This window comes from Cryptomeria japonica, chromosome 10 (genome assembly GCF_030272615.1).
Source record: "Cryptomeria japonica chromosome 10, Sugi_1.0, whole genome shotgun sequence".
Classification (NCBI taxonomy): Eukaryota; Viridiplantae; Streptophyta; class Pinopsida; order Cupressales; family Cupressaceae; genus Cryptomeria; species Cryptomeria japonica.
In genome coordinates, this window is record NC_081414.1 from 722,217,186 (window position 1) to 722,243,885 (window position 26,700).

The 26,700-nt window shown below is 33.6% G+C and overlaps 1 protein-coding gene across 1 annotated transcript; it reads right to left on the minus strand.

Moving 5' to 3' along the window:
- Positions 1-3,113: 3,113 nt before the first annotated feature.
- On the minus strand, positions 3,114-26,700 carry LOC131053707 (disease resistance protein RUN1). Its single transcript, XM_057988317.2, has 3 exons — positions 26,595-26,700; positions 25,697-26,482; positions 3,114-5,641 (listed from the first exon to the last, which is right to left on the minus strand). The coding sequence occupies exons 2-3, from the start codon at positions 26,380-26,382 to the stop codon at positions 5,194-5,196; spliced, it is 1,134 nt and encodes a 377-aa protein (XP_057844300.2). The 5' UTR covers positions 26,383-26,482; positions 26,595-26,700; the 3' UTR covers positions 3,114-5,193.

Below are 26,700 nucleotides of genomic sequence, written 5' to 3' on the forward strand. Positions count from 1 at the left end.
CTCTTAATATCTCTGTTAATCTTCACATCTTATCTTCTCTCAAGATTTTCATATTCAACTCATCATTTTCCCTCTTGTTTAGATACTCAAATCATTCTGTATATATTTTTCTCTGAGACGGTGATCTTATCATGCACCGATCATACGAACATGTTTTACCAAATGAATAAACATAGAAATTATTTCATTGAATAAACTTCCTCAAAATCATACAAAATCTTTAAATGCAATTTCCTATGTAATAACGGTTCCATGTTCTCGAATCTTGTAACACGTTTCACATGTGTGTCTAGGTTCATTGAATCTGGTAACACGTTTTCACTCGATTCAGATTGACTCAATATACCTTCTTTGTTGCTTGGTAGGCATAAGAACTTTATTCGGTAGACAAATCAGTGTGTCTCATCTCGGTGACTAGCCTTTCTTTGTAACCGACACCTTAGTAATTACCGACTAGACATTTCGGTGGTATTAACTGACTAGAATATATAGAATGACTTTGGGCATAAAACTAATGACAACTTAGTAAATAGCAACAATTAGAAGCTAGTGCTAAGAAACTATGGTATAAGATGAGATCTTTATGTAGACAAAATCCCTAGTAAACAAAAAAATCCTTTGAAATAAATTGCACTCTTAAAACAAATGATGTGACTTTATGACAAAACGCCTGAATGCTTTCAACATTGTGGCAGTGCAGTTAGCCTTAACTGATATTAAAATGCATGAAGAAGATATTAAATGCATTACTTTGGTATTGTCTTTGTCAAGCTTATTGGATCATGTTCATTATTAGTTCTTGATCTAAATCAAAGCTTGAAGAGATAGTTGAATCCTTGTTATTAGAAAATCATGTCAAAATCCCATGGAGTATTTAACAAAGGATGGCTTATTTGTAATAGGTCGTTCCCAAGAGAGAAACAAAAATAAACAAGGGAGCATGCAATCAAAATCAGGATGTGAATCTTAATCTCCATTAAGCCTTATGAAGACATGTTGACATTGAGGTAAAATCATGCCTTTTATGGAACAATGTTGATTTAAAAAGGTTGGCATTTAGGTAAGGTACTTGATAATGCTTTTTGCATAGAAAGGAGGAACTCCATTTGATTAATTTGGGTACTTCCTTTCATATGATGCTCCACAAGAAGTGATTTTGTACGTAGGATGTTATAATTTCTTAACTAAGGCTTACAACCTTTAGCAAGCCCTTCGCAATTAAACTAATTACGACTAACTCAATCTATGCATAGAAGCAAAAATTGATAGAAATTAACAATCCATGTGAATAGAAGTTGGTTTTCTAATCCATTACCTATTCAAAATAAAATACGCATATGTAGTTTCTTAGATGTACAAGTCATGGTGAGAAATGTCCAAGACAAATGGTGCGAAATTGACAACTAGATGCAATGGTGGCAGTTAAACATGTATCAATGATACTTGAAGACCTTCAATCAAGAAAGTACACATGCTTATTAGCTACCTATGATAAAAAAAAAATTTATAAATAAATATAAATAAAAAAGGTGCAATATAAAATATAATTATAATGCCAACATCCTTAAAACCCTAAAACGTGTGTTAAAGAACAAGGTGCAACATTAGGTACTCTTATATAGTTTTATAAATGAATCCCCCTAATGAAATAGAGAGGTGGTCCTCACAAAAGAAAAGAGTAGATAGAGAAAAAGGATTAAGTGCCCCCTAAAGAAAAACTTCATTATTCTTGAGGAATCTATATCTAAACGAGATGAAAATTGATTATATTGAGTGTTGAAGACAGTCCACTTGTATCAAACAATATTATTACACATAGGAAGAGATGTAAATCAAGGTGTGTGATGAAGATTTCACACTTTAAAAGAGGATGTGAGATTTCACACTTTAAAAGAGGATGTGATGGAAGAAATGGGAAAGTCTATAGAATAGTTTAATTTTTTTTCTAAATGTTGTGGTGAAAATGCCTTGAACATAATTTGTGAAAAAATGTTTGTGAAAAAATGGCGAGGAATCTCCACCATAATAGAATAGCCTATAGTAGGTACATCCTCAATGTAGCCATTAAAAGAGGATGATCCATAAAATAAGATGGATTACATGATGAAGTAGTTGACGAAAGAGTTAAAAAAAAAATCCGTGTAGGAACTTGCATTTACCAATAATAGAATGTGGACTCCAAGAAGTGGGTATAATCTTCAAGCCAATATCCAACAAAGACACAACAAATGTCACAAAGATAGGAATCTTGGAGCGAGAAAAATGTCTGTCAAAACATCAAGAAACGTGTTACTGAATAATTTCAAAGGAATCCACCACATGGTTTTAGAATAATCGACATCCTCAATGCAATGTAAGAGTTCATAAAAAGTCACTGAAAAAGATAACTATAAATAATATCACATTTATTAAACCACTTGCTAAAGCCAAGATAGTCAATTGTAGAACTTGTCTTAAAAAATTAGGATAAACAACACCATTTTACTATAAAGAAAACTTCAAATATATTCTCCATAAGTAGTAACTTATTCCACCCAGCAGGAAAGGACATCACCATTTCACTAAAAACAAATAATCTTATCCCAATTGTAGCAAGACCTTCCCAATAGATCTATGCAGGCGTTCAGACATTTCTTTGAAATCTTATGCTTTCTTTTCTTCTACATTAAAATCATTTAAAGGTCTTTTTGCTATGAACAACTATTACAAAATTAATCAATTTCACTTAAAGTATTCTGCATTGTAACATCACTTCAAAGTATTCTGCGTTCTGCAATCATTTTACTTTTGGGAATAACATTTGCAGGATTCCAAGTATTCTGCAATCATCGACCCTTTTGTACAGAGCTAAAATAGTGCCACTTGTTTATGGTTTTGAATTTTTGTGCAAACATAGGAAAACGAAAATTGCATTCCACTAGTTCAATTTTATGCAAGAATATTAAACATGTACTTACCATGTGAAAGGACTAAGATTGTCTCAAGCAACAATAGAAGCTCAATTACAGTTCTTCAACGCTATTGCTGAGGAGGTAGTCCCAACACCTGAGTTTTAGGTAGCCCATAATGGCATTACAAATGCTTTTGCAACCAAAAAAATTTCTTGAACTTCCTCCAGCTTTCACAGGTTAACAAATGTATCAGGAAGGCGGCTTAAGCTTCTTCCAGAAAAGACAAGTCTAAATGCTGCAGCTGTGACAGGTTGATTATAGTATCACGGAGGTTACTTAAGATTCTACACCATCTTAAATCCAATTGCTGCAGCTGTGAAAGGCTGCTAATGGTATCAGGGAGGATTTTTATCCTTTCGCACCACCTCAAGTCCAATTGCTGCAGCTGTAACAGGTTGCCAATGGCATCTGGGAGGATTTTTAAGTTTCTACACCAACTCAAGTTCAAGTGCTCAAGTTGTGACAGGTTCCCAATGGTATCAAAAAGGATTTTTAAGTTTATACAGCAACTTAAGTCCAAATGCTGCAACTGTGATAGGTTTCCAATGGTATCAAGCAGATTATTTAAGCTTCTACATGATCTTAAGTACAAGTGCCGTAGTTGTGACAGGTTGCCAATGGTGTCAGAGAGCATTTTCAAGTTTCTACACTCACTCATGTCTAAGTGTTCCAGTTGTGAAAGGTTGCCAATGGTATGAGGGAGGATTCTTAAGTTTCTGCAGCACCTCAAGCTCAAGTCCTGCAACTGTGACAGGTTGCCAATGGTATCAGGGAGGCTATTTAGTCTCTCACACCCTCCCAAGTCTAAGTACTGCAGCTGTGACAAGGTGCCAATGGTATAGGGAGGATTTTCAAACTTCTACACCAACTCAAGTTCAAGTGCTTGAGTTGTGACAGACTGCCAATGGTCCGAGGGAGGTTATTTAACCTGGTATAATGAAACATGTCCAAGTGCTCCAACTGTGACAAGTTGCCGATGGTACCAAGGAGCTTATTTAAGCCTTCACACCCTGTCAAGTCCAAGTGCTGCAGCTGTATATTAGGGAGTGAAAATAATGAGGAGATACAAAGGCTGTCAAAGTCATAGCAGTATTTTAACTGCATAAACCTCAATTGCGCGATGTTGCCCACAAATCTGGAGCGATCTGGCTTCTCCATCCCTTTCTTTGACAATTGCCAAATGTTACACCCAAATCTCGAAAGAGCTGTCTTCTTCCCAGTTGCAAAGGGACGATGTTCCAACCTCAACCATATCAAACTTGGAGGAAGCCCAGCAAGCGTGTCTTCTGTCATGCCTTCAATGGGCACACACTGCAAGTGAAGATAGCGAAGACCAGGTCTGTACAACATTTCAGGCCTTTGTGAATTACCTCCATTGAGCCGAATGCGAGAGAAATTGGTATTGTCGGATGCAGAGCTTAAATGTGCAGCCTTCCATACTCGGGTTCCCTCTTTTTCAGCAATCGTTCGCCCCATATCTCGCAAATGGTCATGCATATCTAGCACACCTTTGTCGTCAATCTTTATCAGCAACTTCATTGAAAGATTTGATATAGCAATATTTACCATCTTGTACAACGATTTCCAGAAAACAATGGGGTACATTTTCTCTTCTCCAATGAAGAAGCAAGCTATGTCCAGAAATATTTCTTTTTCCTCGTCACTAAGATATTCCTCCAACCCTACCTCGGGTGGGGGGGCCTGGCCTTGGGGAGACTACTGGCGCGTACTAGTTCCTGATATTAGAGAGGGGGGGACTCTGTTTTGAAGTACCTGGGAGACATTCTTACGCCCCGTCACCCCCGTCACATTCAGCAATAAGCCGTAGAGGCATCAGCAGAGGAAGACGATGCAGGGGCACCGGAAGAAGCTGAAGAGCACTATAACTGATACATAGTATTTTGTGAATGGTTGGGTGTTTGGTAATGTTGTGAAGAGCTTCTGTCCAGCAATCTGGATCGTTCTGCTTATCATACAAGAAAGATCCAATAACTTCCAGTGAAAGAGAATGCCCCTTACAAGCTTCAACTATTCCTTTGAATAGATTTTCATAACCGGGACTTGGAGATTCTCTGAGAAAGGCGTGCCAGCTGAATAACTTGAGACCTTCATTTATCTCTAATCCACTGATCAATTGGATGCATTCTGATGAGACTCCAGCATCATTGAGAATGTGTTGGTTTCTGGAAGTTATAATAACCCTGCTGCCAGGGGTCAGCCTATCCCCAACCAAAGCATTTGATTAATCCTTAGAATCCACATCATCTAAAACGAGTAGGATACGTTTTCCTCCCAAATGATCTTTGAACAAAGATATGCCCTCATCAACGCTATCCACTTCCCCACCATATTTGGATAAATCTTTAAGAATTTTTTTCTGCATTCTTGTCAGCCCAGTTGCAAGGCCCATGGCCTCTGTGGCAGTGGAGCGGACATTAAATACAAAAGAAGCAGCGTGGAAATCAGCATAAATCTCATTGTAAACAGCCTTGGCAATCGTTGTCTTTCCAATACCACCCATACCCCATATTTCAGCTTTAACCACACTTCCCGCTGAATTCAGATTTAATTTTTGAATGAGAGCCTTCTTCACTCTATCCAGTCCCACTGGGTGCTTGGCAACTTGTAGAGGAACTCTGTCCAATGTTTCAATCACGTCCTTCACCACCGTCTTTACTAAAGCTTCGAAACTGCAATGACCAGTCTCAGTAACAATCAACTAGAATGAAAAGCTGATTAATGTTCGCACATGACGAGAGTAAATACAAATTCAGGAAAGCACTGCTTATTTTCCTCATTCTACTTCACTACAAAAAGACAAGCGAGAAATGCTGGAAAATAAAAGCTTCATAGGAAAGAGAAAAATAGGAAAATAAAACGATATTTTATATATTATAAAAATAAAAGAACATTTGACCAAAAAAAAATTAAAAAAAATTTATAATTTATATTTATTTTTAAAATTATTCTCTGAGAGATTTGAAGTTGGGAGCCAACTAAAAAATAATATAATATAAAAATAATAATAATTTAATAGAAGAGTAAATCAAGTACCAATAAAAAGTTTAATTTAGTTGTTGATATCATTTTAAAATTTATAATAATTTAAAAGAAGAGTAGCTTAACCTCTAATAAAAAGTAACTAAAAATCTTAATTTAAAAAAAAATTAAGAATCAAGAATGAAAGTATTTATTGATGTCACTTTGAAATAAATTATGAAAATTTTAAAAAAATATTTCTATTTCATGAGCTTTCTATCATTCTGATGATGGATCACAAAGTGTGGTCTGAAACATTGATGCAAATAAACATACATAGTCTAATCTAGAAACAACAACAACAACTATTATGGATTATGGAAAACTAATTGTCTTAATTAAAAAATAAAATTTGAAAAACCAATGGATAGATGTATTGAGTTGAGACATAAATGTCATCTAAATAATTTAACAAATTAAAAGGGTTAAAAATAAATAAAATTAGAATACATTCTTAAAACAACTATATTTAAAAACTTGAAGTGGAAGTATCAAATATTTTTTTATTTTTTAATAATTAATTAATTAATTAAAATTTCAAACTCATTAAGTACGATTATGAATCTTTGAGATCATAGTGAAATAATTTATTTTAGAGATAGTACATAATATTGGGATTAGAACCACTAGACCCTCATGAAAGGACTCGAAATGGTATTTGACACTCCTTTCAAGAATTACAAGCCTCACAAAGGCTATTCATGACTTTCTTTGCAACTACTAATGATCCAAAAAATCAATGACAAGTGTTTATCTTCAATCTATTGCTACTCAAAGACAACATGTTTCATATTGTCTAGGTAATTATTTTGAAGCCCACATTTGCTCATTTTGCTTGGTATCTCCTCTACCAAGGTCTCCCCTCTAGATCTCATTTGATCCATTTGGGTGTTTCTAATCCATGTTGTCTTTTTTATGAACATCCAAAAACCCTCAAGCCTCGCTTATGGTTCTATCAATAGGCTCAAGATACCTAAATCTAGATTCTTGAGTTCTTCAAGCATTTTTTACCTAAGATTTTTTCTTGGCAAGTGATTCTTCTGCATGACTAGTTTAAAATGCCAATTAAATTTACCCAAATTAATATATAAAAAAGAGAGATTTTGTTTTATCTCTATGGATCCTCATTTTCCTACATATTTTAAGCCATGGTATGTTTTAATGTTTTGTTACACATTCAAGCACACAATGATAAAGTTCACTAAAGTTTGCCTCTTTGTATACACTTTAGGTAAATGTGTTGTGTACTATTACACATGCATCTCTGTATGGATCCTCATTTTTCTACATATTTTAAGTCATTATATGTTTTAATGTTTTGTTACACATTCAAGAGCACATTGTTAAAGTTCACTAAAATTTGCCTATTTGTATACTCTTTAGGCAAATGCATTATGTACTTTTGCACATGCATCACCCTCTCCCTCCAATAGGGGTCATCCTTCTTGAGGGCATAAGCATGGTCTTGGTCCCAATGTTCATTCCAAGCACCATTCTCATGATTCTTTTTGTAGCTTATACAACTCATCTTAATTTAAAAGATATGGTTGATCCTTGCAAAATTGTGGCATGTCTAGTGATATCCCTCCTCAAAATATATATCTTTGGATGGCCAAAATATGGCAAGCACCCTCGATTGACTTGTATTAGTGTCGTTCCTACTAATTAAGAAAAAGACAATGACAAAGAGGATGATTGTACTATTCCAAATTGATAGCATCTCCCCAATGCTCAAAACATCCCCAATGATTAGGGATGGTGCCTTTGATAAAGACCTATTGCTTACACTTTTTTACATGAATTGTTTAAAAATCTTTAATGAAAACTTTTTAAACTGTGATATTATTTCACTATCTTTTTTCTAAACTCATGCATATTATTTTTAATAAATTAATATACAATACACTATTCATCAAATAAAAATAATAACTAATAAAATTCATTCTTGAATAATTTAATTTTTTTAAATAAAACTTAAATGCCTTTATAAAAAAATTAAATAAAATTTGAAAAAACATATATAGGGGAGAGGAGCCAATACCTGTGCGGGTACCAATACATGTTATAGTACATAGACAAAATGAGACCAATAGTGGTGCTCTAAAAATGTCATGTCAATGCTTTTCCCCAAAAAAGTACCTCTAAAATTCAAAAAATAACCAATGATATGATGCCACATTTGTGCAAAAGTAAACATGACTTAGTGCACACGTGTGGATCTTATGACAATTTGGGACCATTTTGGACACCTTCACAAAAATGCATGTTGATGTGGCATCATATTTGACCATGTGAACTTGAAATTTTGTTTTTGAGTAGGAGACTTGACAAGTAAGCTACTCTATAAAATTCAAATTTTTTTTAATGTCCACATATGATTAGAAGCGTGAAGTTAGGGTGCACACGTTCTGGCCCCTCTCCCTTACTCTCTTTTATTGAAAAGACAAGAAAAGAGGACACATGGAGGCAGGGTGTCATAATGGCACACCTCGAATAGTCATATCAATACTTATTTCCAAAAATACTTCACTAAATATAAAAAAATATCCAGTTATGTGAACACACCAAAAAATATAATTTAGTCACAACCATCCATCTTACTTTTTTTGGACCATTCTCAACCCAAAAAAAAAAAAAATGCTAATTGGTATCATTTTTTCAATTTGAACTTGAAACCAAATTTTACAAATAAATTACTGTTCAAAATTGAAAATTATTTGAAAAATCACTCTTACTATAGAACCTCTCCCCTTAAAATACAACAGCAGCAAAAACAAACCAGACTGCTGTCCAAAAACTAATATACTCTGCAATATAAAATGGAAAAAATTGTAAACCCCTCCTATCTCAATCTCAAATTCATCTGATGAAACACTCCAATTTTACACTGATAAATTCATTCATTCATTGACTCCATTTTTATAATACAAAATTAAAATAGAAGACGCCATTGAAAAAAGAAAGCAAAAGTGAGGTCCATTACTTACCCTCCAGGCTCAAGCTATCTCCATGGACCAGCCTGATCGAGAACAGATATCTTCCAGGGCACGCTTCCACCCGTCAATTTCTTCTTCTGGATATCGATCTGGATGGCCATAATGCTTTACAATTGATTTCTTATACAGACTGGAGTCCTTCATAGGGTATCTAACTTCAAACGGATCCACATCATAAAACAGAGGACTAATTAAACCCGGGGTTTTCAACATTTCTGCAGCCTCCTTAAGACACCGGGCCGAGTCTGCATAACCTTGAGAAAATATAGGGATACGTATGGCACTGCTCTCGATTGCCCTTTCTAACCCTAACCAAATTTTTTCCCCTCTTTTCAATTTGTGGCTGTCTAAAAAGACTTGCAGACGAGCTTCGGACAGAGCTCGAAAGAGATGATCAACCAGGCTCATTCTCACATCTTTTCCCCTGAAACTCAGAAACATATGATATCTCTTATCGCTCTTGAAGGAATTTTTAGATGTGGGAGGGTTGAATTCTTCCATTTTAGACCTGCAAAGATTAAAGGCAGGCTAATAATAGAGGATTCAACCCAACTTTACAGAGGATTTAACTCAACTACACAGATCATGAACTGTTATCACACATTACCGTGCCAAATCGATTTCAAATTGTGAATGGCATCCAACCTTTTGTCAGTGAAGCCGATGTAAGCCTGCCCATTTCTGTTAATTTTTCCTGTCTCGTGACGTTAAAGTTTTTCACGTTTAATGACCACGGCCGTTTCTACAATTTTACTTTTTTATTTTCTCGTCACTGTCAACTTTCCGTGTTTGGTTGTATTTTAACCTTTTCACTTCCACGTACGCTTTTAAAGATGAGACAAACAATGATTATTTTTCTTCCTATTCATCAGAAGCAATTCATTTGAATGTTATTATACAATCAAATTTATCAAATGAATTCAAATCTTTGAGAGTAGAGAAAAAAATTAAATAGTTAGATCAAAATATTTAAATTTTATATTTTTTAAATATTAAATAATGTAATAGGATGATAGGATTTCCATTCTAGAAGGCAGCAAGCTCTCATATGACGGGATGTGCTATTCTCCGTACAGAACGACATGTCTAGACATCATAACAACATATGGTACAAAAAAGTACATCAAACATGAATGAGCCTAAATGGAGCCATGTTAACATGGTGATGAAAAATGAAGACAATGGTCGTTGTTGTGATGTGAGCTAATGATAGAATGTGCCAATAGAGATAAAGACAGTGATGAAAAGACAAGACAACAATAGTGTTTTTGACAGGATATGTCCTTCATGCAATCAGTAGTCAATAGAAGGAAATAGATCCCTATTTTTGTGCAATTTTTCAAACATAAAAGGGTAGTTTTAAAAATGTTGTGTGTTTCAAAATAGTGTATTTTGAAAAATTACCTTCTACTACTGGAAGGAAAAGGGGTGGAGTCCATGTGGAGGAGTAAGCAAATCATATTCAAGGAAAGGGTTAGCATAAATGCTAAGCAATTTGAATGATTTTTTTGTTTCTTAGTTATCTATGTTTTTTTGTTTTTTTGTTTTTTTCTAAATTGGACAAATGAAGTGGGTGCAGGTTGCAAAAACATGTAGTGTTTTGTCCAAAGGTAGGGTGGATTTCACGAGGAGTTGGAGGTGTGGGACAAAGTAAACTAATATTCAGCTGATGGGTGAGTACAAATGTGAATCAGTTCATATTGTTTTAATTTATCCCTTGTCTAGGGTTTTAAATTAAAATTAGACAAATGAAGTGGGCGCAGGTTGCAAAACATGTAGTGTTTTGTTGAAATTTAAAAGGTGGAGTTAGTCAAGAGGAGTTGCAAATGGTGGATAAAGTAAACAATTGATATTAAGGTGATTGGTGAGTAAAAATTTGAACTAATTCTTTTTTTTTTTTTGTTTCTCACTTGTGTAGGGTTTTATATTAAAATTAGATAAATGAAGTGGATGTAAGTTGTACAACATGTATTGTTTTGTAATTATGTTGTGATTTCATGCTTTCAAAAGATAAATTGTTCACATTAAATGCCACATCAAAAGAAAACCCCAATGTGGTGATTTCATGCTTTTAGACCATGAATCTTTCGCATTCTACCATAGGAAATAATACCCCAATATAGTGAAAACCCCATACATCTTAAACAATTTGAAAAGGATAAATTGTGGCAAATTAATGCAATCTCACCATAGCCAAATGAAATTATAAAGTTGATAGGAAGGGCTTTTGACAGTTAATTATATATATTTTATTCAAAAAATACGAAATTAGGTGACGGCTAAGTAAAAATGCTAACCAATTCTTCTTTTTTTGGTTTCTCAATTGTCTAGGGTTTTAAAGAAAAAGGACAAATGAAGTGGGTGCAGATTAGAAAGGAGAGGCTTTTGGTAGTTAATCCCACAAAAAATAGAATCATTGTATGTCGAGAATACCTAATTTACACTACATTTTATTCAAGGGCCATATACTTGCAACATAATATATTTGTGTACCCTACTGAGTCAAAATCCATGCTCACTACATAGTGAATCCCATAACTATGAGTACCATAAATGTAGTGAAGAATCCTCTTTAGCTTCTTTCTAATGCAACACATGAGGCTCCTATATCAATTGAGAGACCATGCCTATAGCATATGAAATGTCTAGTCTCATGTGAGTCAAGTATATGAGACTACCAACGAGTTGTCAATACAAAGTGCCATCCACCAAAGGTGAAGAATACTTAGCCTCAAGTTTGACCCTTGATAGAAATGTAGTCAATACAAGCTTAAAGTCAGTCATGCAAAATTTTGAGAGCACATCAAGAGCGTACTTAGGTTGTAAAAGGAATATCCTTGAAGAAGAGTGAATGATCTCAATCTCCAAGAAGTAGTGTAAAAGACCTAAGACTAACATCAATAAATGATCTTGAAGGGTAGTTTTCACTATCTAAATGGTGTATGAGTGACTCCTTGTGATTAACAAGTCATCAACATAGAGAATCAAAAAATTGAGAGTATCATCCTACTGCAAAATTTAGACGTTCAAATTAGAATGGAAATGAGTGAGCCCGATTGTAAAAAGGAAGGAGTCCATCTTAGCGTACCAAGCCCAGTGGATCTATTTGAGGCCATAGAAAGACTTATGAGTTTGGAAAACAAGTGAATAATCCTAAATGAACCCTGTGGTTGCTTCACGTATAGCTCCTTTTGAAGATCATTGTGAAGAAAAGCACTCTTCACATCCATCTAATGAACCTCATATCTGTGTGCTTCAATAATACCAAGGAAAAGCTAGATGGGATTCATTTTGGTGACTAATGCAAAATTCTCAGAGTAGTCAATCCCAAGAATCTAGGATAATCTTTTCGCAACCAAGTGAGCATTATGTTTATCAACTAGCACATACAAACAAAATTTTATCTGATAATCCACTTGTATTGAACAAGTTTTCTTCCCTTGAGAAGAGTGCAAACTCTCAAGTGTAGTTTTTCCCCAAGGAATTGAACTCTTCTTGCATAGTTGCATCCCGCTTGGGGATACATGAAGCTTCTTGTACCTTTCCAAATAAGTCCTCAAAACTAGATCTATAGCTCAATACCAACAAGGAGAATAATAAAAAATCATAAAACCATGCATCAACAAGTCCGCAAAACTATTATATTCAATACTAACTCACAAAAGAAGACAAGATACAAAATATAGAATGCATTTGATCATCAAATGAGAAATACCTCTCTATTCACATGTTGAATAGACCAAGAGTGGGATAGAAGATTTTTATGTGTACACAATACCAAGTAATAAAATCTTACAATAAATGACAATATTCTCTCTAGGTCCATAATGGATTTAAACTAGGTGTAGGTTCCTCAATCTTTCTACTAAAATCATCATCAAAGAGTAACCATCTCACCATACGATCCTTAAAACATGATATCTATTAGCTTCATCCATGTCCCTCTAGTCTCCATGAGCATCCACCAATCAAGCAATCAATACATGTCATCTTCTTGATACAACTCTGCAAAATCATGAAGCTTGAACAAAATGATGATTAATACTCAAAATCAAAGAGAACAAATAATATCATTATCAAAATTCTAAAGTTATAGAATCATGAACATAAACATGACATCATGATGTAACACCTCCTCCTAGGAGATCATATTCTCCAAATAAAATATCATAAACTGAAACCTCACTAAACATTCAAAAGTCCTTAATGAAAACCAATACGTCACCATCTTCGATCACATGAAGATAACCATCCATATTCAAATGATGAATCCACATTACTGTCAAAGCTCCCACTAAATCATGTAACCAAGCTCTCCAAAAATCATGATAACCATATCCTAAATGAAGATTCTTTGCAGTCCCAACACTATTAAAGAACTCAACACCAAAAGCTCTAAATGGGAAGAGTCAAACCACAATTTGCAAACCAAGAAGAAATATTATCACACATCCTTTGTCAATAGAACCAAAGGTTAAACTCTCACTACAATCTGAAGGCAGAATCCAAAATCTCCCTATGACACCAAGAGCCATTGCAAAAGATGATCCATCTTCTTATAAAAGATTATCCATGACTCACTATACTTCACAACAACTTAGAACCAAAATATTAAAACAAATAAGAGAACAAATTATGTAATTGCATGAATCTCCCACTGAAAGTGATACTGAGTTATGCATGTCATCATGACCAATATCATTACCAAAACTCCAATAGAAGTGAACAAAGATTTTCATGTGCCATAAACCACTACCAAAGATTCAAATGATCAACTATATCAAATACTCCAAAAATTTACATTTTCTCACTGCAATCAAATACCAATGTAATATAGTGACCAACAGTAAGGCCTACCATTAGACTTTTTGTCATATTAGATCAAATGTTGGACAAAGATATAAGGCAAATGCTGCTTCATTTGCATTTTGAATGTCTATGCCAGTATTATAATTATGGCCTTTTTGTAATCTTTTTATTAATTAATATATATAATGTGGCATGTGCCTTTCACTAAAAAAAAAAAAAAAAGCAAGGTCTACCAAATGGGATCCACATCTAAAAAAATTAACAAGATTTACACATATGCAACATCTCAAAGGAGAAATATATAGTCAATTCTTCAATCTCAAATAACTAAAACATATTCAACTCTAAATCTGTACCACACATAATAGAGATAATCAGGCATAACATGTGGATTTAAGAGACTCAAACAACATGATCAATGCTAGATTTTATTTTCCAAACCAGCCCACATAAGAGTAACATAAATCAATAAGAACCCTACAATCAACTATGCAAACTTGTAAATTTTGTCTTCACCTAGAACACCCTAAATACAATCTTGCCATGGATCTCCACACCACATACTTTGGCTAACATGTAAAACCTCCAAAACCATCTTTGTAAATCTATAATCCACCTAAAGATCCAAGCATTCACATCATACATGTCATCCAAATAATGGAATAAACAAATATTTGCAAACCAATAACTAAAAAACAAGATAAATTGCAACTCAACAAGGAAACCAAGTTTCCTAGGAGTTTATAATATATGAAACATATCAACTCCACAACTTACCAAAAAATTAATGGCTTATCTTCCAATTCTTTCATGTAACCAAGGGCTAAAACTATGAACCAACAGAAGCACTCCAGTCTATAGTCCATATAGTTGGTGTTTCTTCATGTAACTAGAATGCCAAAAGTACTCATCCAAAATGAACACCTTCTCACTACACATGACCACAAGGTAAATGAACAAAACCAACAAACAAGATGATACAAACATATTATCAAACAAGAGCTCCAGGATGTTAAAACACAACCAACTTCATGAAGATCCACAATCATGAGCTTTCAATCTCATAGATTTGCAAAATAAAGTTAACTCACAAAACATTCATTGCAACATAATAAGCCTTCAACAACCTGTAATTCCTTCTAATAGATTCCCAAAATCTTTCTAAACCACTTGAATAAAAAAAATAGATGAATAACTAGAACTAGTTAACCTTCAACTCTAATACAAAATATTCAGAAATATATAGGGTCTAATACCAAAGGTTGTGAAATTAAATCTCTATCCAAATAATCAAAGGATGAGATACAAGGCTTGAAATACTACAACATGAAAATCTAAAACTTAGATACAAATCTAAAAATTAAGTTGTCTTAATATGGAAATATCATGCTTAAATCCTTCTTTATGATGCTAAAATCAACCTACATATCATATTTAATCATACTAGCTTATATGAACTTATAATAGAAATAAACAAAAACCTAAAACCATTACAAGGTAGTAGCAATGAGGCACAAATCAATGGCATAATAGCATCACATAACATAAGATTTATGTGGAGAAACCCTTGTGAAAAAAAAAATCCACAAGAAGAGAGATCATGTATGTACTATCTTTGAAATAAGATTACAATATGTCACACACTTTCATTATCCTCTTTAGCTTCAGCATGGCAACACCTATGTACCCATGAATAACCGCCTTATGCATCCACCTATCCTTGTTCTTGCAAAGTAATTCTAGATCCAACTATTCCTCATAAATTTTACATCCAATGAGTTGTTTATATAAAATGACAAGAGATACAAAACCACCAAACAAGGTGTCTAAATAAGGCTCTTTATTTGAAACATTCTCAACCCTTAGATTTTCAACGTAGTTCTGCTTCCAATACTTTCCCTCCAACTTGGGCACCCAAACAAGGAAGATAAACATTACATTATATGCAATATTGGTAGATAACAAGAGACATAGGTTGCCTCTTCCAAGTTCCCACTTGGAGAACCCTAAAGGTCACACATTTATTAACTTTCTATGTCATTAATTATCTAATTCTAGGTATCCATGTGTGGGGGAAATAATATTAAATCATTATATTCACAACCCACATACATCATTGCTAGTGAACTCCAAAACCCCTTATGTATGTATTACAAACAATAGTGAGAATAAATATTACAAAATATTTTCCCAATACACCTTAAGTCTCTTAGGACACTATCCAAGGATGTTGGAATCATGTCATAGTTATAAGGTAGATGGCACCTTAATCCTAACATGAGGGTTTTAATCATTAGCCAATTAAATTCTCTTTTTCAACTTTTTATCTTCCAAACAATCCTCCTTTCAAGTTTCAACTGGTGTGGATTCAGCACTAAGATCTTTATAGCCTAGTAAGAGATTGGTAGTTTAAACGGAAGCCTGAATGTGAGACTATAATGTACTCTTGTTTTAAAAAGCTTCAATTTGTGAAATATAATCTCAAGAAGTGAAACAAAAGTACTTCTGGAAATATTTTCCTAGAGAAGATGGCTCTTTAAGAACAACATAAGAGCATCACTTTTTAGATTAAGGAGGAAGGCATGATTGTGGAGCTTTGGAAGGAAAAATTATTTTCTTCCATGCAGTTAATTGAATGGGTGCTCAAGGAAGAAAGCTTTTGGAAGTGGAATTCATGATGGATTGGCTACATGAAGGAGATAAGAACAGTTATTTCATAATTTTGTAAAGGATTAGAGAAGTGGGAATGTTATTGGTTCACATGTGTTTGCATAGGGAGACATACTATCATCTTTCCAAGAGATCTCCAAGGAAGTCATTTCTTATTTTTCCCCTTTATTTTATCGTTAAGATGTTCAAGACATTAAAGAAGAAAAGCTCATTATTGGTTGCATCACCACCTTGGTTTCAAAAGAGAAATAATTTTTTAATTTGTGTCCTAAATGAAAAAGGGTAAGGCTCCTAGACCCGATGGCTTCCCTATTGAATTCCTTCGGTGCTTTTAAGAGATTTTGAAGTGGGATTTGCTAGAGGTGGTCAAAGAATCTCAACTTAATAAGAAAATTCTCAAGTCCATCGATACTTCTTTCTTAGCTCTTATTCCTAAGAAAAATGGAGTTTCTTCTTTGGACATCTTATGGCCTCTTTCTCTTCGTAATGTTTCTTATAAGATAGTCTCAATATTCATTGTTGAAAGATTAAATAAAATTTTGGGATCTCTCATTTCTCTTAACAAAAGAGGGTTTGTGCAGGGTCGACATATTTTGGATGGTATTGCACGATCATTGTTGAAACCATCCATTCTATGATTGCATCCAAAGAGAAGTCCATTCTCATTAAATTGGGATGTCTAAGGCCTATGGCATGGTTAGTTGGTCCTTCCTTTATTAAATTGTATATGATTTTGGGTTCATCTCTTAATGGATTGATTGGGTTATGTCTTGTGTGAGTTCAACTAATGGTATAACTTCAATTCCTTTCTCTTCTTCTAGAGGGCTAAGACAAAGAGAACCTTGTCTACTTATTTGTTTATTTTGAAGCTAGAAGGTTTGGGTAGATTGTTGAAGCATCATAAGCTTGCAGGGGATATTCAAGGGGGGTCTTGCACTCATAATCTTAGTTCACATACAAGAAAAAATTCGATGATAGTGTCTTGATGGGTGTGACTAAAATTAATGATAAAATCAATCTTAAAAGAATTTTGGATACATACTTGTTTTCTTTAGGCCAACAAATAAATTAAAGTAAAAATTTATTTTTTTAATACTTCTAAGGCTATTTAGCGAATAATTGTAGACATTTTTCATTTCCATATTGAGAGTTTATAGTTGGATTACCTTGGGATTCCCCTTTATACTAGCAAACTTGGAAGAGTGCACTAGAAGAAGATTTTAGACAAATCTCATTTGAGGGTGAATCATTGAACTTTTTGTCAATATTATCCTTTTAAATTGGTAAAACAGTTCTTTTTAAGTCAATTTTGCAAGATCACCTCTTGATTCTTACTACTAAATTGAAATTTTCTTTAAGAAATTTAATTCCCTTTCTAGGAAGTTTCTTTGGGCTAGTAATCTTGAGTCTCAAGAATGGAGCCTTGTGAGTTGGGATAATGTTTGTTGTTCCAAAAAGGTCAATGGTCTCGATCTTCATCTTTCTACACTCATTTATCAAGCTTTCATTGACAAACTATTTTGAAGATGGTGTAAGAACCTAGAGCACCCTTAGGACTGACTCCTTAAATTCACATATTTTGGGAGGGGTGGTTGATGATGATATTCCTCGCATGGACTTGAGCAGAAAAGGATCAATGATCTAGAACTTTGAAGAAGGTCGTTAAAATTATTAAAAAGGGTAGGTCTATTCTATATCATTAATCAAGGGAATAAAGCTTTATTTTGGGATGATTCTTAGGGCAATCGTCCTCTTATTATATCTTCATTTCCTCATTCCAACCTCCTTGTGATAGTTCTTCCTAGTTGCAAGGTGATCTAATGTGGCAAATTTTAAGTTAGAAAATGTGTTGAGAAGATCCTTGCTAGATATGGATGGAAGGATCCAATAAATTGGCTTAAAGGAGGTTTTGTGGAAGACATGAAGCCTCTTGCTTCTATTTTGGATACTAGATTATGTAGTCCTTTGGAAGATTCAAATATTATTACTTAGGGCCTTAGTCCTAAAGGTGAGTACTCTATCAAGCTTGGGCATCAGGATTTAGAGATTCATAATGGAGGATACATCGAGTTTCCTAGATGGGAGAAAATTTGGAATACGATTGGTCGACCTAGATACAACTTCTTTTTATGGTTGTGTAATCAAAACAACTATCTCACATGGGAAAACATTCGTAAGAGAGGGTTTTATGAACCATTATATTTTGAAAAAATGAACCATTATCCATAGTTAGTAAATGTAGTGTTTAGAAATATTTCTAAACACTACATCTACATCTATCAAATTTTTAAAAAAAATCTTAAAAATATAAGGTTGTCAATCTTCTACTCATGTTATTAAATTTAGCTTAGGATTTAAAACATTTAACCCTTTCCTAAAATTTTATATTTTATAATTATGATATTGTTGCATTAATTTAATAGTAAAATATTTGTTTATATAATAAGAGTTTTAAAACTAAATAAAATTTTCAAACATATATTTTTAAATTTACAATATAATTTTAATTAAAATATTTTTATTCAATTATTATAATTACAAATTATACATGTAAAATTCAATAATAAACTTTTAAAATTTTGATTCAACAATTGAAATTTTGACTTTCAAATTTTAATCTATTGATTAAAAGTTAAATCAAGTAATAAAATTAAAATTTTAATTACATATTAAAGAATTTAATATTTTACTTTTGTTTTTTCAAAAAAATCGAAAAGAATATTAAAAAAAATTGTAACATGGACAAAATTCTTGCATATGGAATTCATTCTCTGTATTCCTGAACCCGAAGGGAGATAAGCATGTGTTTTCGTTGTAATACGGTGGAGATCGGAGATAATCTTCGAACACTATAACAAGCACATAAGTCGAAGGTGTGGTGTATTTTGCCTGCTTTTAATGTTCTATCACTTTATAGAGTTTTTCTTCTGTGCTTTGATCATTCACTGTTTCCAGAACAGAATCCTTTCATAGTGGATTCCAATGACCATTGCACTTGTTGATTCCTGTATGCATTACATCAAAATTTTCACTGCCATTCTGATAATCCACTTAAGAATTAGTTCCAAAATAGATCGGCTTCCTTTCACTTGGATACAAATTTTACATTGAAACGATTGAGTCTTCTCTGTGTTACGATTGGATTTTCACAGTTTATGTTCAAAAAAACGAAGAATTATAGAGTAGATTTTAGTTTTAGATCATTCAGAAGCAGTGTTCTATTGTTTTAAGTTAATGTTTAGGAGCAGTAAAACATTTCATATACTATTACGTAGAAACACTTACCAACAAAAGAACAGGCCATTCTGTGTTTTGCTACTTCTGAGACTCTTAAGATAAAGTGAGTTGCTGTGGGAAAATAGGGAGATTTGAGGAGTAACGCATTGCACGCCACTATTTGGTGTTCTGTTTCACGTGTCTGCCATTAATTGCAAATTGATGTTTTGCAGAGAAGTCACTTCATTTCGTTAGCTAAAATTTAGTCATCCGCAATTCATAGAGAGTTGCAGTTGGATTAGTTGTGTATGTTTTATTATCAACGTTTCTGATCACATTTAATGACCCATCGTCAGAAGATGAAAATCAATCAGAATATGATCTTCATGATAGATGATTGAGTATAATCCAAAATATTGATCAAAAACATACACGGCCAATCCAAAAGCAACTCTTAAAATTTAAGAATGTTTAATTGGATGCATCAGTTTAGGGAAGTGACCCCAAATGTGTCATCTGCCACAAGACACAAAACTACTTATCGCTGTCATTAGGTGGATTTCAGTGGTAGTAATGAGATGGGTGGTTTTCTGTCTGTTCGTGTCACATGGCGCTTGCTTTCTTTTCAGATGTTGCAATTTCTTTTAGTAGTCTTAGTTAGATATTGTAACCGGCTCTATTTTTATCACGTTGACCTACTTTGGTCATTTTCTGGACTTTCAAATGGTTTGTCTTCTTAAGCGGACAGCTTAAATCACACATTCTTTTTTAAGTGTTAGACTGTGGAATTCCATCCTACTCTATTTTATATGAGTTCTGACATTCTGATTTAGTCCATCTCATTATGGTGGTTCAGATTCATTCCAGTTGCATTTTGATGTGGAGAAGAATTTGTCTTTTTGATCTGGAAATGGGAATCAAAGAGGAGAGAAGGTCTGGCAAGATTTCAAGAAAGGATTCACTTCCGTACAGAATATTTCTATATCAGAATCGTTTACTGATTGATGAGATCAATTAGAACCAAGCGTCAAAGGTCCTAAGAATTCTAACCCGGAATTAAATGTGGGCATGATGGGAGAACTTAATAACAAATTTGGCAGAGTAGTTGACTCGATGCTGGTCTTTCTAGCACATTTCTCTTGCTTTTTGTTAGCCATTCTCCAATTTCCTCAAAGTGCATATATCGACAGTTAACCAATCTCTTCAAAATTTCCCAGCATGAAACCCATTTTAGAGTCGAGAAATTGTAATAGTGCTTACAGATGTATCTGATACTAAACTGGTTACAGAAACTTCATATTTATTCTCCATAAGTTGTAATTTGTTCCACCCAGTAAGATGGGAGGAAACGACAACATCATTTCATAAAAAATAGATATTTTTATCCCAATAAGGACGACGTTCAAATATTTTCTTTGAAATCTTATGCTTTCTTTTCTTCGACATTAAAATTAGTTAAAGGTCTCCTATTTTCTAATGAACTAGAATTATAAAATTTCTCAAAATTTAACGTTTGTAACATCAAATTTAAATTACTCTGCATTCTGCAATCATTTTGCTTTTGGGATTAACATTTTAAATTTTTAGAAATCCAAGTGGTCTGCACTCACCTACTATACCGTACGCAAAGTAAAACAGAGCCAAGTGTTCATGATTTTGCATTTCCGTGCAAGCATAGAAAAAAGAAAATTGCATTCCATCAATTCAATTTTATGCAAGGAATATTTAACATTTACTCACCATGTGAAAGGACTAACGATTGTCTCAAGCAACAATAGAAGATCCATTGCAGTTCTTCAACACAACTGGTGAGGAAGCAGTCCCCAACACCTGAGTTTTTAGGTGGGCTCATAATAGCATCGCAGATGCCTTTGCAAAGAAAAAACTTCTTGAATTTCCTCCAGCTGTGACAGGTTACCAATGGTATCAGGGAGGTTATTAAACTTCTTCCAGAGAAGACAAGTTTAAATGCTGCAGGTGTGACAGCTTGCCAGTGGTATCACGGAGGTTATTAAGACAGGCTGCCAATGGTATCAGGGACGATTTTTATCCTTCAACACCATCTCAAGTTCAATTGCTGCAGCTGTAACAGGTGCCGAACGGTATCAAGGAGGAATTTTAAGTTTCGACACCAACTCAAGTTCAAGTGTTCAAGTTGCGACAGATTCCCAATGGTATCAAAAAAGATTTTTTAGTTTATACAGAAACTCAAGTCCGAATGCTGCAGTCGTGACAGGTTTAAAATGGTGTCAGGGAGATTATTTAAGCTTCTATATAATCCTTAGCTACAAATGCTGTAGCTGTGACAGGTTGCCAATAGTGTCAGGAAGAATTTTTAAGTTTCTGCGCCCACTCAAGTCTAAGTTTTCCAGCTGTGACAGATTGCCAATGGTATCAGGGCTAGCTATATATATAGCCAGTATGTTTATCTGTTCTAATAAATGCTGATCAATTCATGACAGTTTTCCAATGGTATCAAGGAGATTATTTATTATTTAAGCTTCTAAATGATTCAGATTGCCAATGGTATCAGGGCTATATATATGGCCAGTAAGTTTATCTGCTCTAATAAATGCTGATCAATGTTTATTGATAGCAAAAATAAACATGTGAAACCCTCACACATAAAAATATCATGGATGTTGCAGCAAACCCAACAACAGATAATGTTGCTATAATGGGACAGCAAGTGCAACTAGCAGATATATAACAACAATGCATTATGAAACCATAACACATCCAAATGAAATAAGTTTATAACTGATATTATAACATGGTACAACAAAAACCTTGAATTATTAATAATATTCAGCTTTAAATTTAAAGCAGACCCCTGTCCATATGTAAAAATCATTTTTGGCCAAATTGCAGAATCCTATCAGGACCCGTGGTGGAGATATTTTCATAACCAAGACCTGGAGATTCTCTGGAAAAAGTGTGCTAGCTAAATAACTTGAAACTTTCATTTATTTCCAATCCACTGATCAATTGGATGTATTCTGATGAGACTTCAGCATCATTGAGAATGTGTTGATTTCTAAAAGTTATAACTCTGTTATCAGAGACCAGCCAATCTCCAACCAAAGAATTCAATTGTTCTTAAGCATTCACATAATCTAAAATGAATAGCACACATTTTTCTCCCAAATGATCTTTGAACAAAGATATGCTCTTATCAACACTGTCCACTTCTCCACCATGTTTGAATAAATCTTCATGAATTTTTTTTTGCAATTTTGTAGGTCTGGTGTAAGGCCCTAACCTCTGCGGCAGCAGTAACACCAACATTAAATACAAAAGAAGCAGTCTCGAAATCAGCATAAACTTGACTGTACACGGCCTTGGCAATTGTGGTCTTGCCAATACCACCAATACCCTATATTCCAACTTTAACCATGAATGAGAGCATCCTTCAACTTTATCCACAAATGAAGGTCTCATTCAGGCTCTCTATTCCCACTCAGTCTCTGTCCAATGTTTCAGCCACTGGAGCTTCGAAACTACAATGACCAATCAGCCTTAGTAACAACCAACTGGAAAGAAATGCAAATTAATGCTCACATATGACCAGAGAAAGTCAATAGAAACTCCTCGTTCTACTTGCACGAAAAGTTGGAAAATAAAGCCTTCATGTATAATAGGAAATTGAAATGAAAGTAAATAGAACGTTATTTTATATATTATAAAAATTAAAGAGCATTTCAACAAAAATTACGAGTATTAAAAATAATTTACATTTATTTTTTAAATGATTTATTATTTTAAAAAAGCTTTTAAGTTGGAGATACAATTATTTTATTGAAAAATAATATTATAAAATAAAAGAATTAATAATTTAATAAAAGATTAGTTCAAACACTACTCAAAGTTTTAACTTAAAATGTTAATTATTTTATTGGAATTAAGAATTAAGAATGGAAGCATTTATTGACTGGCATTATAAAATAAAATTGAAAATTAAATAATAAAATTTGAAAAATCAATGGATGGAGCTGTAGAGTTGAGACATAAATATCATCTAAATAATTGTTTAAGTTAAAAAGATGTAAAACAAATAATTTTTTTTTTAAATTAGGCTACATTTTTAAAGTAATTATATTAAAATAAAATGAAGTATCAAAATTATTTCTTTTTCAATAATTAAATAATTGATTAGTTTAAACTTTAAAATATAAAAAATCAAATAAAAATGAAATTTTAAGAATTAAATTATATTAATAAAAATTAATTAAAATTAATTAAAATTTAAAACTCGCTGAGTATGATTAAGAATCTTTTTGATCATTGTGGAATATATTCTTTTAGATGTGGTACACAAGATTGGAATTACATACTCTAAACCCTTGTAAAAGTATTGAAACTTGAAAGTGGTATTAGACACTCCTTTCAAGAATTATAAGCATCATCACATAGGCTATTCATGACCTTGTGCATCTGCTAATGATTCAAAAATTGAATGACAAAGTGCTATCTTCAATTTATTGCTCCTCGATGACAGCACATGTTTCATATTGTCTAAATCATTTTGAAGCCCACACTTGCTCATTTTGATTGGTATCTCCTTTACCATGATCGCCCCTTTAGATCTTATTTGATCTATTTGGATGTTTCTACTTCCTATTGTCCTTTTTGTTAACATCTAAAAACTCTCAAGCATTTTTTATGGCTCTATCAATGGGCTCAAGGTACCTAGATCTATATTTGTGAGTTCTTCAAGCATTTTTTTTACTGAGTTGTCCTGTTGGCACATGATTCTTTTGCATCACTATTCGAAAATGCCAATTAAATTTACCAAATTTGACATGTTTTCAAAATAGAGATTCTAATCAATATATGAAAAGAGATGATTTTGTTTTAATCTCTTTGGAGCTTTTGTGGATTCTCATTTTTTCCATATACTTTAAAGTCATAATATGGTTTAATGTTTTGCTGCATATTCAAGTATAAGCTAATAAAGTTCACTAGAGGTTGCCAATATGCAAACTCTTAATAAATATGCTTTGTGCATTGTTGCACATGTGCCACCCTTTCCTTCCAATAGAAGTCCTCCTCCTTGGTCATAGTCCTACCTAATGTTCATTCTAGGCACCACTCTCACAGCTCTAACCGTGGCTTATAGGGTTCACCTCAACATAATGGATGTGGTTAATCCTTGCAAACACATGACATGTTTATTGCTACTCATCCTCATGATAGATTCATCTTTAGGTGGCTAGATGGTGACAAGCACCCTGAATTGGCTCTTGCTCTTATTGTTCCTACTAATTAAAAAAGATGGTACTATTTCAAGTTGGGAGCCTATACCCAACAGTCAGGACTTCCCAAAGGATTGAAGATAATCCTTTTGATAAAGACTTACCTCTTACACTAACTGCTTAATGACTTGATTATTTTTTACCTGGATTGTTTTAAAATCTGTTATAAATTATTTTTAGTTCCTGCCATTGCATAGAACTATTGTCAAGGGGCTGTTATTAACTAGTTATTAATAAATATTTTTTTAACAAATCAGAATTGAGAATTTACAAATGATATATCAGATATTTTTCCTATTAAAAAAATATTAATCTGGTTAAAATATAATATCATTTGAATATTTTTTAAAATAAATGTATATTATCTTTTAAATAATTAATATAAAAATAGACCATACATAAAATAAAATAATAATTAAAATTCATTCTAAAATAATTAGAAAACTTTTAAAACAAAACTTAAATATTTTTATTAAAAAATTTAAATAATATTTTTAATCAGAAATTTAAATAAAAACTATAAAAGCATATGTGCTCTGCAACCTAGAATGCAAAAACTTGAAAACCCCTCTTCTATTTCAGTATAGAACTCATATGTTAAGCATGAAACACTCCTATCTTACAGGGACAATTCATTCAGTAAAACCACTTTTCTCATTAAAAATTAAAATAGAAAACCCTATCTTTACTCTTAGACAAGCCATTCAACGATTATACAAACCCTCAAAACAAAAACCAGAAAGTGAGTTTCATTACTTACCCTCCAGCTATCTCCATGGACCAGTCTGAGCGAGAACAGATCTCTTCAAGGGCACGCTTCCATCCAGCAATCTCTTCTTCTGGGTATTGATCTGGATGGCTATAATGTCTCAAAACTGATTTCTTATATGAATTGTAGTCCTTTAGAGAAGAACTAACTTCAGATGGATTCACGTCATAAAACAGAGAAATGGTTAAGCCCTGGGTTCTAAAAATTTGCTGCAGCCTCCTCCTTGAGACACCAAGCTGAATCTGCATAGCCTCGAGAAAACATCGGAACCCTAACCAAATTATGATTAAGCCCTGGGTTCTCAAAATTTGCTGTAGCCTCCTCCTTGAGACACCAAGCTGAATCTGCATAGCCTTGGGAAAACATAGGAACCCTAACCAAATTATGATTAAGCCCGTGGTTCTCAAAATTTTCTGCAGCCTCCTCCTTGAGACACCAAGCTGAATCTGCATAGCCTTGGTAAAACATAGGAACCCTAACCAAATTATGATTAAGCCCTGGGTTCTCAAAATTTGCTGCAGCCCCCTCCTTGAGACACCAAGCTGAATCTGTATAGCCTTGGGAAAACATAGGAACCCTAACCAAATTATTTCTCCCTTTTTCAATTTGTGGCTATCTAAAAGGACTTGCGAACCGGCTTCGGACAGAGCTCGAAAGAGATTATCAAGCAGTATCATTCTCACATCTTTTCCCCTGAAACTCAGAAACCCATCATACCTCTTATCGCTTTTGAAGGAAATTTACGATGTGGGAGGGTAAAATTCCTCCATCGTAGACCTGCAAAATAGAAGGCGGGGCTCAGTAACAAAAGAGGGAAAACAGGGGATTCAACCCTACTTTACAGATGTTAACTCAACTACATATATCTGTAACTCCTATCACACATTACCATGCCAAATCTACTTCCAATTTGCAAATGACATCCAACATTTTGCAGTGAAGTAAAGGGAATCGAGCCCATTTCTGTTAATTCTTCTGTCCCGTCACGAACTTTT